A 12,383-nucleotide genomic window follows, 5' to 3' on the forward strand; every position below is an offset into this window, starting at 1 on the left:
GGGGGAAACCAGGTAGAAGGACTGAAACCCAGAATACCTTTTGTTAAAGCAATAACATATTCAAATGAGAGTGCTTATAGATCAAGATACTGAGAGAGAGGAAGAGGCCATGGTAAAGGACAAAACACCCCACCCCACGGAGGTAGAGGGTGGAATAATCAAAATGAGCCCCAGAAGAAAGGTGTGATTTGGAATATCACTTGAAGGTATTTGAAATTGAGGGGAGTAGATATGAATAAGTGAAATGGGAGACATACTGATGAATGGATCAACAAAATGCAAGGGATGGAAGAAGAAATATTGAAGGAGCAGAAAAAGGTTGCAGCTATGCAAGCTGAGGGTTCAGAAAAAAATGCTCGAGAGGGAAGCCCCAATGACAAGTTGCTCCCACTGGAAATGGGTCCTCAGGAGTGGGAGATGGTAACTAAATTAAGATGGAATTCAAATCGAAGGCCTAGATGGGTGGAGAGGCAATTCCCACCAGAAATCATACTGCAGAAATCACTGCCAAAAAATTGTTGGAAGTAGTGTTCAGTAGATATGGAACTCCAAAAGTAATTGATTCAGATAATGGGCCACATTTTGTAGGAGAAGTAATTAAAAGTTTATTAAAAGCTTTAGGAATAAAGCAACAACTACATAACTCCTATCATCCTCAATTGTCAGGAACAATAGAAAGGATGAATCAAACTATTAAACAAGCTCTATGCAAAGTAGCGCAAGAAACTGGCAAAGACTGGGACAATAAATTGCCAATGGTGTTGGCGACAATCTGAAGTAGTGATCAATTGGGTACTGGCCACCAGCCTTATCAAATCCTCTTTGGAAGGCCTATGAGATTGTGGAGCCCTTTATTGTACCCAAAAGAAGAAGAGGAGGTATCAGTTACCCATTGAGTAAGGAAGTTACCAATAAAACTGAAAGAAAAATAAAATTTAAACTGAAAAAGCAAGAGACTATGTGGATTCACATGTGGCTCAGGACAGTAAATTATGGAAAAATCAGAGATTGAGTAATGTATTTAAAATTAATATAAAAAAATCATGTCCTGGAGTCTAGATGGGTTGGGACATTTTCCATCATAAATAAAATTTCACCTACTGTAGTGCAGATTAACAAGGGGGAAAAGGGAAAGTGGGCCAACACATCACAATTGAAGTCATGGCATAAAGATTAATAATGTTCCTTTCTTTTTCTTTTAGTTTATCTTACAAAGGAAAAGAAATGCCTAGCTGCACCAGAGATTATCCTGTATGGACCTTGGATTTGAAGTGTGAATACAGAGCTACAACTTTTGTAATTGGTTTATTGCTTATGCTTCTTTGCATTCTGTGCTTAGTAAAAGAATTGAGTTGTGTGCATTATATTTTCGGGGGAAAAAGATAATGCCGGAGCTCGAGTGAAGATAAAAAAGGTTAGTGTAAGTATTTAGAATAATACGGCTGGAAGCATCGGACACTATGGAATAATGGCCATGGCTTCAATATTAAGGATCCTCATCATTCAAAAGGGTGGAAATATGGCTTTTGGCTTTTATGGTTTTTGAATGTTTAGGGGTACATGGATATATATATGGGAGCACCTCTAGGATGGAGGTATGGATCAAAGGGGATCATACATTCAACTATTCATGGGACAGAATGGAAAAAACAGTACCAAACAAAACCAAACGTTAAAAAAAAAACCCTTTTGAGGTAAAATTTAAAATATGGTGGAAAGATGGCAAAAATGTAACATGGAAATATCTAAAGCCAAAACATTTGGAAGAGCAGTGAAAATATTCGTACATACTAAGGGCGAAGGTCACCTAACATTTAAATTTAGTTATAATAAAATCAATCTGAATATAAGTGCTCTAAACTGTACCTGTTGGAGTTTGGGATTTGATGTAGTCACTAATACTCATGTGGAATGAAATGAGTAAATGGCTCTTAAATTATGAAAATATGGTATAATGGCAAATCCTTCCATAATGATAAGATTGAGTTGCTTTAGGAAAATTAATGGGGGAATATATTTTCGGGAATATGGTCAGTTTTTTATGTTTATTAATCAGATATCAGTAAAGAAGATTGCACCAAGAATCATGGCAGATGAGCACCCATATAGGAGGGGAAAAGTAATCAAAGACTCAGCTATTGTGGATCAAACAATCTGGTTGGAAGGAGCGCAAGTAAACATAGGTGCACAACATCTGGAGCGCAGTGCCCCTATTACAAGCATGGCAGCAACAATGGGGAGACGGGACTATGCGACATAAGAGCGGTATAGGGGAATATATCGTAGGTAGCATTGGTGCTGGAGCTGGAGTTTTAAACTCATTTAATATTAAGACGTTACAAGGGAAAATGTCAGCTTTGGGTAAGATTTTGGGGGCTATCCAGACACATGTGACACAAAATGTCGGTTCATTATCGAAACAAGGAACAAGAAGCGTGGAACTCCAATTAAAACAAGCCCAAGGCTTGAAAACGTCTCTAAATGTATATCTATTTGGTGTGTCTGAGATTAACAATAAAACTGTACTAGCAATACGATGTGTACAGATGCAAACTTATGGGATACAATACATAAAGAAAATGATTAATCTGTTAAGTAATGGGCAATGGCCTTTTAAGTGGTTCAAAGATCCTCATATATGAAATCAACGCATTGCAGGATGGAAGAAATATATTGAGTTTAATTGGGATCAAAACACTCTAAGGGGAAAGTGAAAAGGCAGAATACTGTTACACAACACAGGGAAGAAAAGAAAAGCAGCAACGGCCTGGGTGTTGCCAAAAATTATTAATAAAGAATTATGGCAAATAAAAATAAGTGAGACAAACTTAATTCAAGAAGAAGGGAATTATAAATTAGTAAAATTAATGAAACATTGTAGAAAGTGGGGACAAAGTAAATGGGTGTGCCGACAACTAACTTGGTCCCTAAAGGGATGTCACTTGAACCATTCAAGCGGACAATGTACCATGCAATATTTAACCTCTAATGGCACAAGAGTGTTTGATTTAGGGAACGGGTGTATTTGTGTGGTAACCACTGAAAAACATATATTTCGGGGAAGTATGATAGAAAAAGGCCCAATTGAGTCATGTAAATGTAATGTAACAGAGGTTATTATTAATGAAATTATTTACTGAGGTCCTCTATTTTTTTTAAAAAAAGTTGTTTGGAAATCAAAAAATATGAACTGTTTTTTTGATCTGCAGATACATTGGGAACAATGGGAAAAAATTATTAATAAAAGCAAAAAAATCAGGCAACATGCAAAAGATGTATCTAAGTCTGCTCAGCTGGGAAAAATAAACATTTTGATCCACATGGTCGAATATTAAAATTGGGGAAAGAAGAAAAAGAATTGGCAATTTCTCACTGGTATAGTATTTTTAAAGGACGGTGTCCCAGTGTCACAGATTTTCTTAATTTAATGCTACATCCCATTGTCATATTATTTGCATTAATAATTTTGTTAACCTTTATTTTGCTATGTTTATATTGCCGAATAAAAAAGCGACAAGAAGTTTTGGCGCAAGTAATATATAAAATTTAATTGCTTGCAAAATTATAAAGTAATACAATAAATTAATGGCATTAATCATGTATTAAGAGGAGGGCCTGGTATGAATGACGCGTGCTTGACATGAATAAGTGTGTGCAAGTTGGCAACCAAAGCAAGAACTTAAGGTCAAGAACTATTAGAACTATTTGTGCAAAAACAATCTTGTTATGTTCCGAGAAAAATACAGAATTCAGAAAAAAATCACACCTTAACTTCTAGCTAGTGGCAGTTCAAGTCAGGACCTGCTATAGGCCAACAGGGATTGTGGAGACAGGACACCAACAGGACACCAGTGCTCATCAAGGGACATCTAGATCCACAGGTACCCGAGGATGGGATGCTCTGGGAAATCCATAGGTCATTTAAAAAAAATAGTATTTTTAAATTGTTTTTATTTCTTGTATCCCTCGCAGAAGAAAAAGGAATTCCATGCATAGAATGGGGAAAGGTACAGAGACAGGCTACGAGAAAGAAACAAATTGGGCACTGATACCAACAGAGAAAAACAGCAAAGAACTGGCAGACAACAACAGAGGAGCAGGCATGTCTGAAGGATATGCAGAGGAAGATCAGTGAAGGGATTTGAAGGTAAGGTTCTATCTAAGTGTATATAAATATATATATACTTTTATTTATATATATATATATATAATTTTACCAGCAATGATTTATTTTATTTTGCGTGTGTATATACATATATATATACACACACACCCCAAATCATTTCTGGTAAAACTTGCAGATGACAAACATTGGTGGAGTGGTAAATAATGATGGGGGCAGATCAGTTATATAGATTAACTTTACAGTCAAATGCAAGGTCATACATTTAGGAACAAAGAACATAGATCACACTTACAAAATGGGGGACTGTATTTTGCAATGCAAGGATACTGAAAAGGACTGAAAAGGTCAAGGTGGACAAGCAACTGAATATGAGCTCCCAATGTGATGCTGTAACGAAGCAGTTCACTGCAAGTCTTGGACGTATAAGCAAGGGAATTATCAAGTGGTAGGAAGATGGTATTACCTCTATGTATAGCATTAGTGAGTCCATGACTGGAATACTGTATACAGTTCTGGTGTTGAAAAGATTTAGAAAAGCATTACAAGAATGATCTGAGGTTTGGAAAACACGCCTTATAGTGCTATAGTGAGGGAGTTAAAAAGCACTGTCCGTTTATCGAAAGCTTATGCTCAAATAAATTGGTTAGTCTCTAAGGTGCCACAGGTACTCCTTTTCTTTTTCCGAATACAGACTAACATGGCTGCTACTCTGAAAACTGTCCATTTAGTTTATTGAAAAGAATGTTGTCACATTCTGGGGTGCAATCCAGACCACTGAGGGGTTGTGTCACTGCCTGCCCTGTAACCTTCATGATACTTTGCGGCTGTAGCTCCCAATCCGGGCCATTCAGAACCAGCCAAACAGCATGCAGGCCACCCTGAGTGTCTGTGTATAGCTCCAGCCCAGGCCCCGCAGTTCTGATCCCAGCCTCTTGCCAGCGATACACAAGTCACACACTGGCTTCCACCAGCCTTGCCACAACTTGCCGGGTGACCCCAACATCCTCCCAGTACCAGTGTTTCCCAAATATGTGTTTTCTGCAACATCCAGCCCTCTCCTGGACAGTTCAGGTATTAAGGTTCATTGCCCCTGTAAAGAGTCGATCAATATTAGACCATTTGTTACTTTAACTGGAGTTACCAAACAGTTCAGTTTACACACAGCACTGGATTGGTTTAGATTAAAAATAAGTTTATTGACAAAAGGAGACAGGATTTTAAGTTAATTCAAGTACAGGAGATAAAGTTGGAAATGGTTACCAGCAAATAAAAGTGAAAATACTTAATCTAAAAATCTAAAACCTAATCGAGCAAATTTTGAGTCAAGGCTTTGTTTAAGATGGCCTCTCTCACCCACAGTCTTCCAGCAAGATGCTGACTGACCCTTTCCTTGGTCAGGATCTCTCCCAGAGGCCCAAGGGTCCTAGTGCCTTTGTTTTCTTGGGGTTCTCTGCCCCTTTCCTCAATAGTGCAGTGAACCTCTGAAGTGAATTCTTCTGAGGGCTACCTTTCAAAGTTTATTCAAGCAGTAAGGAAAGTGACATGGAGTCGGAGGGTGGCGGGGGGTGGACAAAGGAGATGCCAGGCTCTTTCTTCCCCCCTTTGAACTTGCTAAAAGGCGAATTGTTTGGTTTCCTGCCATCTCCTCCCCCTGCTGTCTCCAAAACCCTGTTTATTACTTATATATAAATTGAGATAAACACACATTCCTTTGTTTAGGATAGGTCTGTTTAACAACTTTTGACTAGGAAGGGCTGTCTGATTTTGAAAATGTGCTAATAACGTCATAAAGGGAGCATTCACAACTTTACATATAATGTTATATACATTTCACCATCATGTTATTGACCAGCGAACTAGTTTTCAAATGATACCTCACAAGACGTATTAGTACACAAAGGTGACTTGATCCTGGTCTGCAAGTACGCACATAGGGAAGAGATTTCTGGTAGTAGAAAGAAAAGGAGTACTTGTGGCACCTTAGAGACTAACCAATTTATTTGAGCATGAGCTTTCGTGAGCTACAGCTCACTTCATCAGATGTTTACCGTGGAAACTGCAGCAGACTTTATATACACACAGAAATCACGGTAAACATCTGATGAAGTGAGCTGTAGCTCACGAAAGCTCATGCTCAAATAAACTGGTTAGTCTCTAAGGTGCCACAAGTACTCCTTTTCTTTTTGCGAATACAGACTAACACGGCTGTTCCTCTGAAATCTGGTAGTAGGTGGCTCTTTATTGGAAAGAGGCATAATGAGATTCAATTATTGGATTCTGAAGCTAGGCAATTCAGATGAGAAATGGCACATATTTTTATTGAGGGTAATTAACCAGTGGAATAAAATGGATTCTCCTCCCATCACTTTAAGTCTTTAAATCAAGAGTTAATATCTTTCTAAAATATATGCTGTAGCGCAAATAGAAGTTATAAGCTTGATGTAGAAATTACTGGGTGAGGTTCTATGGCCTGTGTTATGCAGGAGGTCAGATTATATGATCATTCTGGCATTAAAATCTATGTTTTATTCTATATAAATGTAATACTGGAGGCAGATTAGTACTTTATATCTGATCTAGTAACATTCTGTTCCATAGCAGGAATGATGCTTGCACTGGAAAAGAAGCATGGTTTGCCAATTTAACATGAGTTTTAGAGACGGGAGGCATGAGTCCTCGCTCTACCTCAGATTTCCTCTATTATCTTGGGTAAATTACTCACATTTCTCTTAGTTTCCTCATCTGTGACATAGAGATAATAATGCATATGTATCTACTAGCAACACAGAGGTGTTGTGAGATGTAATTAGTTTACATTGGAAAGCAGTGTATTAGTGCTAAGTATTATTAATTACAATTCTTACTGATGTTTCTCAGACATAAGTTTTGAGACTTTTGAGCACAAGGGAGGCTGAGAGGCATAGATGACTGCACTAAGGGCCTGATTCTGATCTCACACTAGTTATGTACCTCAAGCTATTTCACGTACACACAGAATAGACAAGAGAAGGCGGAAGTCCTGCTATTTTTCCACAGCAGGAATGAGAAGGAATGACCCATGAACAGCAAAGCAATATTTCCAAAAGTTATCTGATTAGTATTAATGGTTGTGGTTGGATTAAGTATTAATGGTTGTGGTTGGATTAGAGATAGTTAGTTTGTCCTTACCACTGAAACACAGGGTGCTGGAACTACTGTACCAAAGACTGGTCCCAGGAGGCTAATTTATTCTGAATACGCTGTTTTAATGCTGCTAATTGTCTGCTATTATTTAGGAAACTGAGAGAAGATGCAGCGTTGCATGGAAAGACACACTGGACAGTAGAAGAGTAATGTAGGATTTTAATGTTTTCGGTGAGCTTATCACAGAGTGAGACTTTATGTGTTTAAACGTACGTGTATTATTGTGAAATGCGTCTGACGTTGCAAGATGAAAAAGCAGCAGTGATTGATTCCGGGTTGCTGGAGCACACCAAAGCGCCTCCGGCGCTAGGAGGGGGAAAGGGGCAGGGAGAAAAACTTAAGGCTCTTTGGATCCGCTTCTCCTCCTAAGTCAACTCCTTCTTCAGCCCCAGACCCCCCTGAGCCAGGCTTGCGGCTCAGATCCCAGCCTGGAGATCAAAACCCACAACCAGGGGCAGAGGCAAAGAGCAAATGCATGCACAGTACCTGGGGGGGAGCGGGTGAAGTTCTGTCCAGCTGCGCTGACCGCCTGGATGTAGAAATACCTGACGGGCAGCGTGAGCTCCGGTTCCAGACCGGGCCCCCAAACCAGGCTCCTCTCTGCACTGACAGGGGCTAGGGGAGCCTCCCCCGCTTGCAAGAGCGGCAACAGGAGAAGCTGCTGCCATAAGGGGAGCACAGAGGCACAGCCGCGCCCCATCCTCCTGCCCGCCACTGAGGTGCAGGGTGGGGGGGCCGGCCGGGCGGTCACAGCTTTTGGAGACGGGGGCGCGAAGGGAGAGGCGAGCTGGCTGGCTTTGATTGGAGGGTGCTGTGGCCAATCGGGCGAGAGCGCGACGGCCTCGCTCTTTCGCTGCCCAAGGCAGCCCACAGGGCGGCGGGTCGCGGGAGCGGCCCGCGGAGGGGCCCGGCCGGGCGGCTGGCGCGCGCCGCGCTGGGGCGGGGCCCGGGGCACTCGGCGGAAGGGGAGTTCCTCCCCCCCCCCCCCGCCCGCGTGCGGCCACTTCCTCAGGCAGTCAGGCTGGGCTTATCACGCCGCCCGTGGCCGGCCGCCCGGCCGCTCAGTCCCCTGGCTGGGCGGGGGGCGCCCGGAAGTAGGGTGACCCGACATCCCGCTGTTCCAGGGACCGGCCCGTTGTTTGAGGCCGCGTCTTACCTCGGTGCCGCTTTCCTCCCGCCCCGGCTGGCTTCTTGCGCTCTGGTCAGGCCCGCCCAGAGCGGCCTGGTCGGCCCCGTTGCCTGTCAGCCTGACCCGGGGCAGACTGACCGCAACCCCCAGCCTAACTGAACAGGCCGACCCCCTCCCCCCGCCCCCCTCCGGGGCGCAGCCGGTGAGCGGGTCGGCGCGCGGGCTCGGGGCTGGGGAGGCGACACTGCGCGCGCGTGAGGCCCGGGGTTGTGGCGCCGCGTGCGAGAAGCCCGGAGAGCAGAGAGATGCTCCCATGGGCCGGTAACCGCGCGTGTACTCTCTGATGCTGCTCTTAGCTTTAAAAAAACCCACACACCACCGCCCTAGCTTTAACCCAGGTATGTGTCAAAACCTTTATCTTTGAATATTGAAGTCAGACTAATAATTGAAGGGTGCTTCCTGTCAAGTCAATAAGGGTATCCATGTGTGTTGCTGGAGCCATATATAGACACCATTGTGAATGGAGTAGGGACACACAAATACACAATATGTTGTCTCACACTCATATTCAGCTTTACATTCACATCTCAAAAGAGAATCTTGGCCATGTTTCAGCAAAGCACTTAAGGATGGAGAATCCTTTCCTTTCCTCCCACAATTTGTGTAACTCTCCCCCCCCCCCCCCGCCCACTGAGGCTGGCTGCATTATGCCAAATATCAATTAATAGTATCTAAAACTGGCTGCTCGACCTGCTTTTTCATACCCCAGACCATGAATTAACTTTTCCTTTCTTGTTGCTGGGCCATTTTGGTAGGTGGCTCATGGTGCCACCAGTTCCCAAACTAGAACTTTCCTGAAGTGGGATTCATGCTCTCACAGGCTTGTGGCATTTCATAGAATCATAGAATATCAGGGTTGGAAGGGACCCCAGAAGGTCATCTAGTCCAACCCCCTGCTCAAAGCAGGACCAATTCCCAGTTAAATCATCCCAGCCAGGGCTTTGTCAAGCCTGACCTTAAAAACTTCTAAGGAAGGAGATTCTACCACCTCCCTAGGTAACGCATTCCAGTGTTTCACCACCCTCCTAGTGAAAAAGTTTTTCCTAATATCCAACCTAAACCTCCCCCACTGCAACTTGAGACCATTACTCCTTGTCCTGTCCTCTTCCACCACTGAGAATAGTCTAGAACCATCCTCTCTGGAACTACCTCTCAGGTAGTTGAAAGCAGCTATCAAATCCCCCCTCATTCTTCTCTTCTGCAGGCTAAACAATCCCAGTTCCCTCAGCCTCTCCTCATAAGTCATGCGTTCCAGACCCCTAATCATTTTTGTTGCCCTTCGCTGGACTCTCTCCAATTTATCCACATCCTTCTTGTAGTGTGGGGCCCAAAACTGGACACAGTACTCCAGATGAGGCCTCACCAATGTCGAATAGAGGGGAACGATCACGTCCCTCGATCTGCTCGCTATGCCCCTACTTATACATCCCAAAATGCCATTGGCCTTCTTGGCAACAAGGGCACACTGCTGACTCATATCCAGCTTCTCGTCCACTGTCACCCCTAGGTCCTTTTCCGCAGAACTGCTGCCTAGCCATTCGGTCCCTAGTCTGTAGCTGTGCATTGGGTTCTTCCGTCCTAAGTGCAGGACCCTGCACTTATCCTTATTGAACCTCATCAGATTTCTTTTGGCCCAATCCTCCAATTTGTCTAGGTCCTTCTGTATCCTATCCCTCCCCTCCAGCGTATCTACCACGCCTCCCATTTTAGTATCATCCGCAAATTTGCTGAGAGTGCAATCCACACCATCCTCCAGATCATTTATGAAGATATTGAACAAAACCGGCCCCAGGACCGACCCTTGGGGCACTCCACTTGATACCGGCTGCCAACTAGACATGGATCCATTGATCACTACCCGTTGAGCCCGATAATCTAGCCAGCTTTCTACCTACCTTATAGTGCATTCATCCAGCCCATACTTCCTTAACTTGCTGACAAGAATACTGTGGGAGACCGTGTCAAAAGCTTTGCTAAAGTCAAGAAACAATACATCCACTGCTTTCCCTTCATCCACAGAACCAGTAATCTCATCATAAAAGGCGATTAGATTACTCAGACATGACCTTCCCTTGGTGAATCCATGCTGGCTGTTCCTGATCACTTTCCTCTCATGCAAGTGCTTCAGGATTGATTCTTTGAGGACCTGCTCCATGATTTTTCCAGGGACTGAGGTGAGGCTGACTGGCCTGTAGTTCCCAGGATCCTCCTTCTTCCCTTTTTTAAAGATTGGCACTACATTAGCCTTTTTCCAGTCATCCGGGACTTCCCCGGTTCGCCACGAGTTTTCAAAGATAATGGCCAATGGCTCTGCAATCACAGCCGCCAATTCCTTCAGCACTCTCGGATGCAACTCGTCCGGCCCCATGGACTTGTGCACGTCCAGCTTTTCTAAATAGTCCCTAACCGCCTCTATCTCCACAGAGGGCTGGCCATCTCTTCCCCATTTTGTGATGCCCAGCGCAGCAGTCTGGGAGCTGACCTTGTTAGTGAAGACAGAGGCAAAAAAAGCATTGAGTACATTAGCTTTTTCCACATCCTCTGTCACTAGGTTGCCTCCCTCATTCATTAAGGGGCCCACACTCTCCTTGGCTTTCTTCTTGTTGCCAACATACCTGAAGAAACCCTTCTTGTTACTCTTGACATCTCTGGCTAGCTGCAGCTCCAGGTGCGATTTGGCCCTCCTGATATCATTCCTACATGCCCGAGCAATATTTTTATACTCTTCCCTGGTCATATGTCCAACCTTCCACTTCTTGTAAGCTTCTTTTTTATGTTTAAGATCCGCTAGGATTTCACCATTAAGCCAAGCTGGTCGCCTGCCATATTTACTATTCTTTCAACTCATCGGGATGGTTTGTCCCTGTAACCTCAACAGGGATTCCTTGAAATACAGCCAGCTCTCCTGGACTCCTTTCCCCTTCAAGTTAGTCCCCCAGGGGATCCTGGCCATCCGTTCCCTGAGGGAGTCGAAGTCTGCTTTTCTGAAGTCCAGGGTCCGTATCCTGCTGCTTACCTTTCTTCCCTGCGTCAGGATCCTGAACTCAACCAACTCATGGTCACTGCCTCCCAGATTCCCATCCACTTTTGCTTCCCCCACTAATTCTACCCGGTTTGTGAGCAGCAGGTCAAGAAAAGCGCCCCCCCTAGTTGGCTCCTCTAGCACTTGCGCCAGGAAATTGTCCCCTACGCTTTCCAAAGCTTCCTGGATTGTCTATGCACCGCTGTATTACTCTCCCAGCAGATATCAGGAAAATTAAAGTCACCCATGAGAATCAGGGCATGCGATCTAATAGCTTCCGTGAGCTGCCGGAAGAAAGCCTCATCTACCTCATCCCCCTGGTCCGGTGGTCTATAGCAGACTCCCACCATTACATCACTCTTGTTGCACACACTTCTAAACTTAATCCAGAGACACTCAGGTTTTTCTGCAGTTTCGTACCAGAGCTCTGAGCAGTCATACTGCTCCCTTACATACAGTGCTACTCCCCTACCTTTTCTGCCCTGCCTGTCCTTCCTGAACAGTTTATAACCATCCTTGACAGTACTCCAGTCATGTGAGTTATCCCACCAAGTCTCTGTTATTCCGATCACGTCATAGTTCCTTGACATCACCAGGACCTCCAGTTCTCCCTGCTTGTTTCCAAGGCTTTGTGCATTTGTATATAAGCACTTGAGATAACCTGTTGATCGCCCCTCATTCCCAGTATGAGGCAGGAGCCCTCCCCTCACAGACATTCCTGCCTGTGCTTCCTCCCAGTATCCCGCTTTCCCACTTACCTCAGGGCTTTGGTCTCCTTCCCCCGGTGAACCTAGTTTAAAGCTCTCCTCACTAGGTTAGCCAGCCTGCTAATATTTGGGAAACAAGGAATCATACTTTACGGG

At 44.1% G+C, this 12,383-nt stretch overlaps 1 protein-coding gene and 1 long non-coding RNA gene across 9 annotated transcripts in view; one reads left to right on the forward strand and one right to left on the reverse strand.

Annotated features, from left to right (window-relative positions):
- Positions 1–8,614, reverse strand: part of POGLUT3 (protein O-glucosyltransferase 3) — a 41,809-nt gene extending 33,195 nt beyond the window's left edge. For 6 of the 7 annotated variants that reach the window (XM_073339086.1, XM_073339082.1, XM_073339062.1 and 3 more), the window contains exon 1: positions 7,796–8,211. In XM_073339086.1, the coding sequence (XP_073195187.1) occupies positions 7,796–8,009 (214 nt within the window). In that variant the 5' untranslated portion in view covers positions 8,010–8,211. Of the gene's footprint in view, positions 1–7,795; positions 8,212–8,465 lie in introns of those variants that run through there. The other variant, XM_073339096.1, reaches the window with a different exon arrangement.
- Positions 8,467–12,383, forward strand: part of LOC140909561 (uncharacterized) — a 47,114-nt gene continuing 43,197 nt past the window's right edge. For both annotated transcript variants that reach the window (XR_012158270.1, XR_012158269.1), the window contains exon 1: positions 8,467–8,640. This is a non-coding gene — a long non-coding RNA (uncharacterized lncRNA). The remainder of the gene's footprint in view (positions 8,641–12,383) is intronic.

Source organism: Lepidochelys kempii, chromosome 1 (assembly GCF_965140265.1).
Source record: "Lepidochelys kempii isolate rLepKem1 chromosome 1, rLepKem1.hap2, whole genome shotgun sequence".
Classification (NCBI taxonomy): Eukaryota; Metazoa; Chordata; order Testudines; family Cheloniidae; genus Lepidochelys; species Lepidochelys kempii.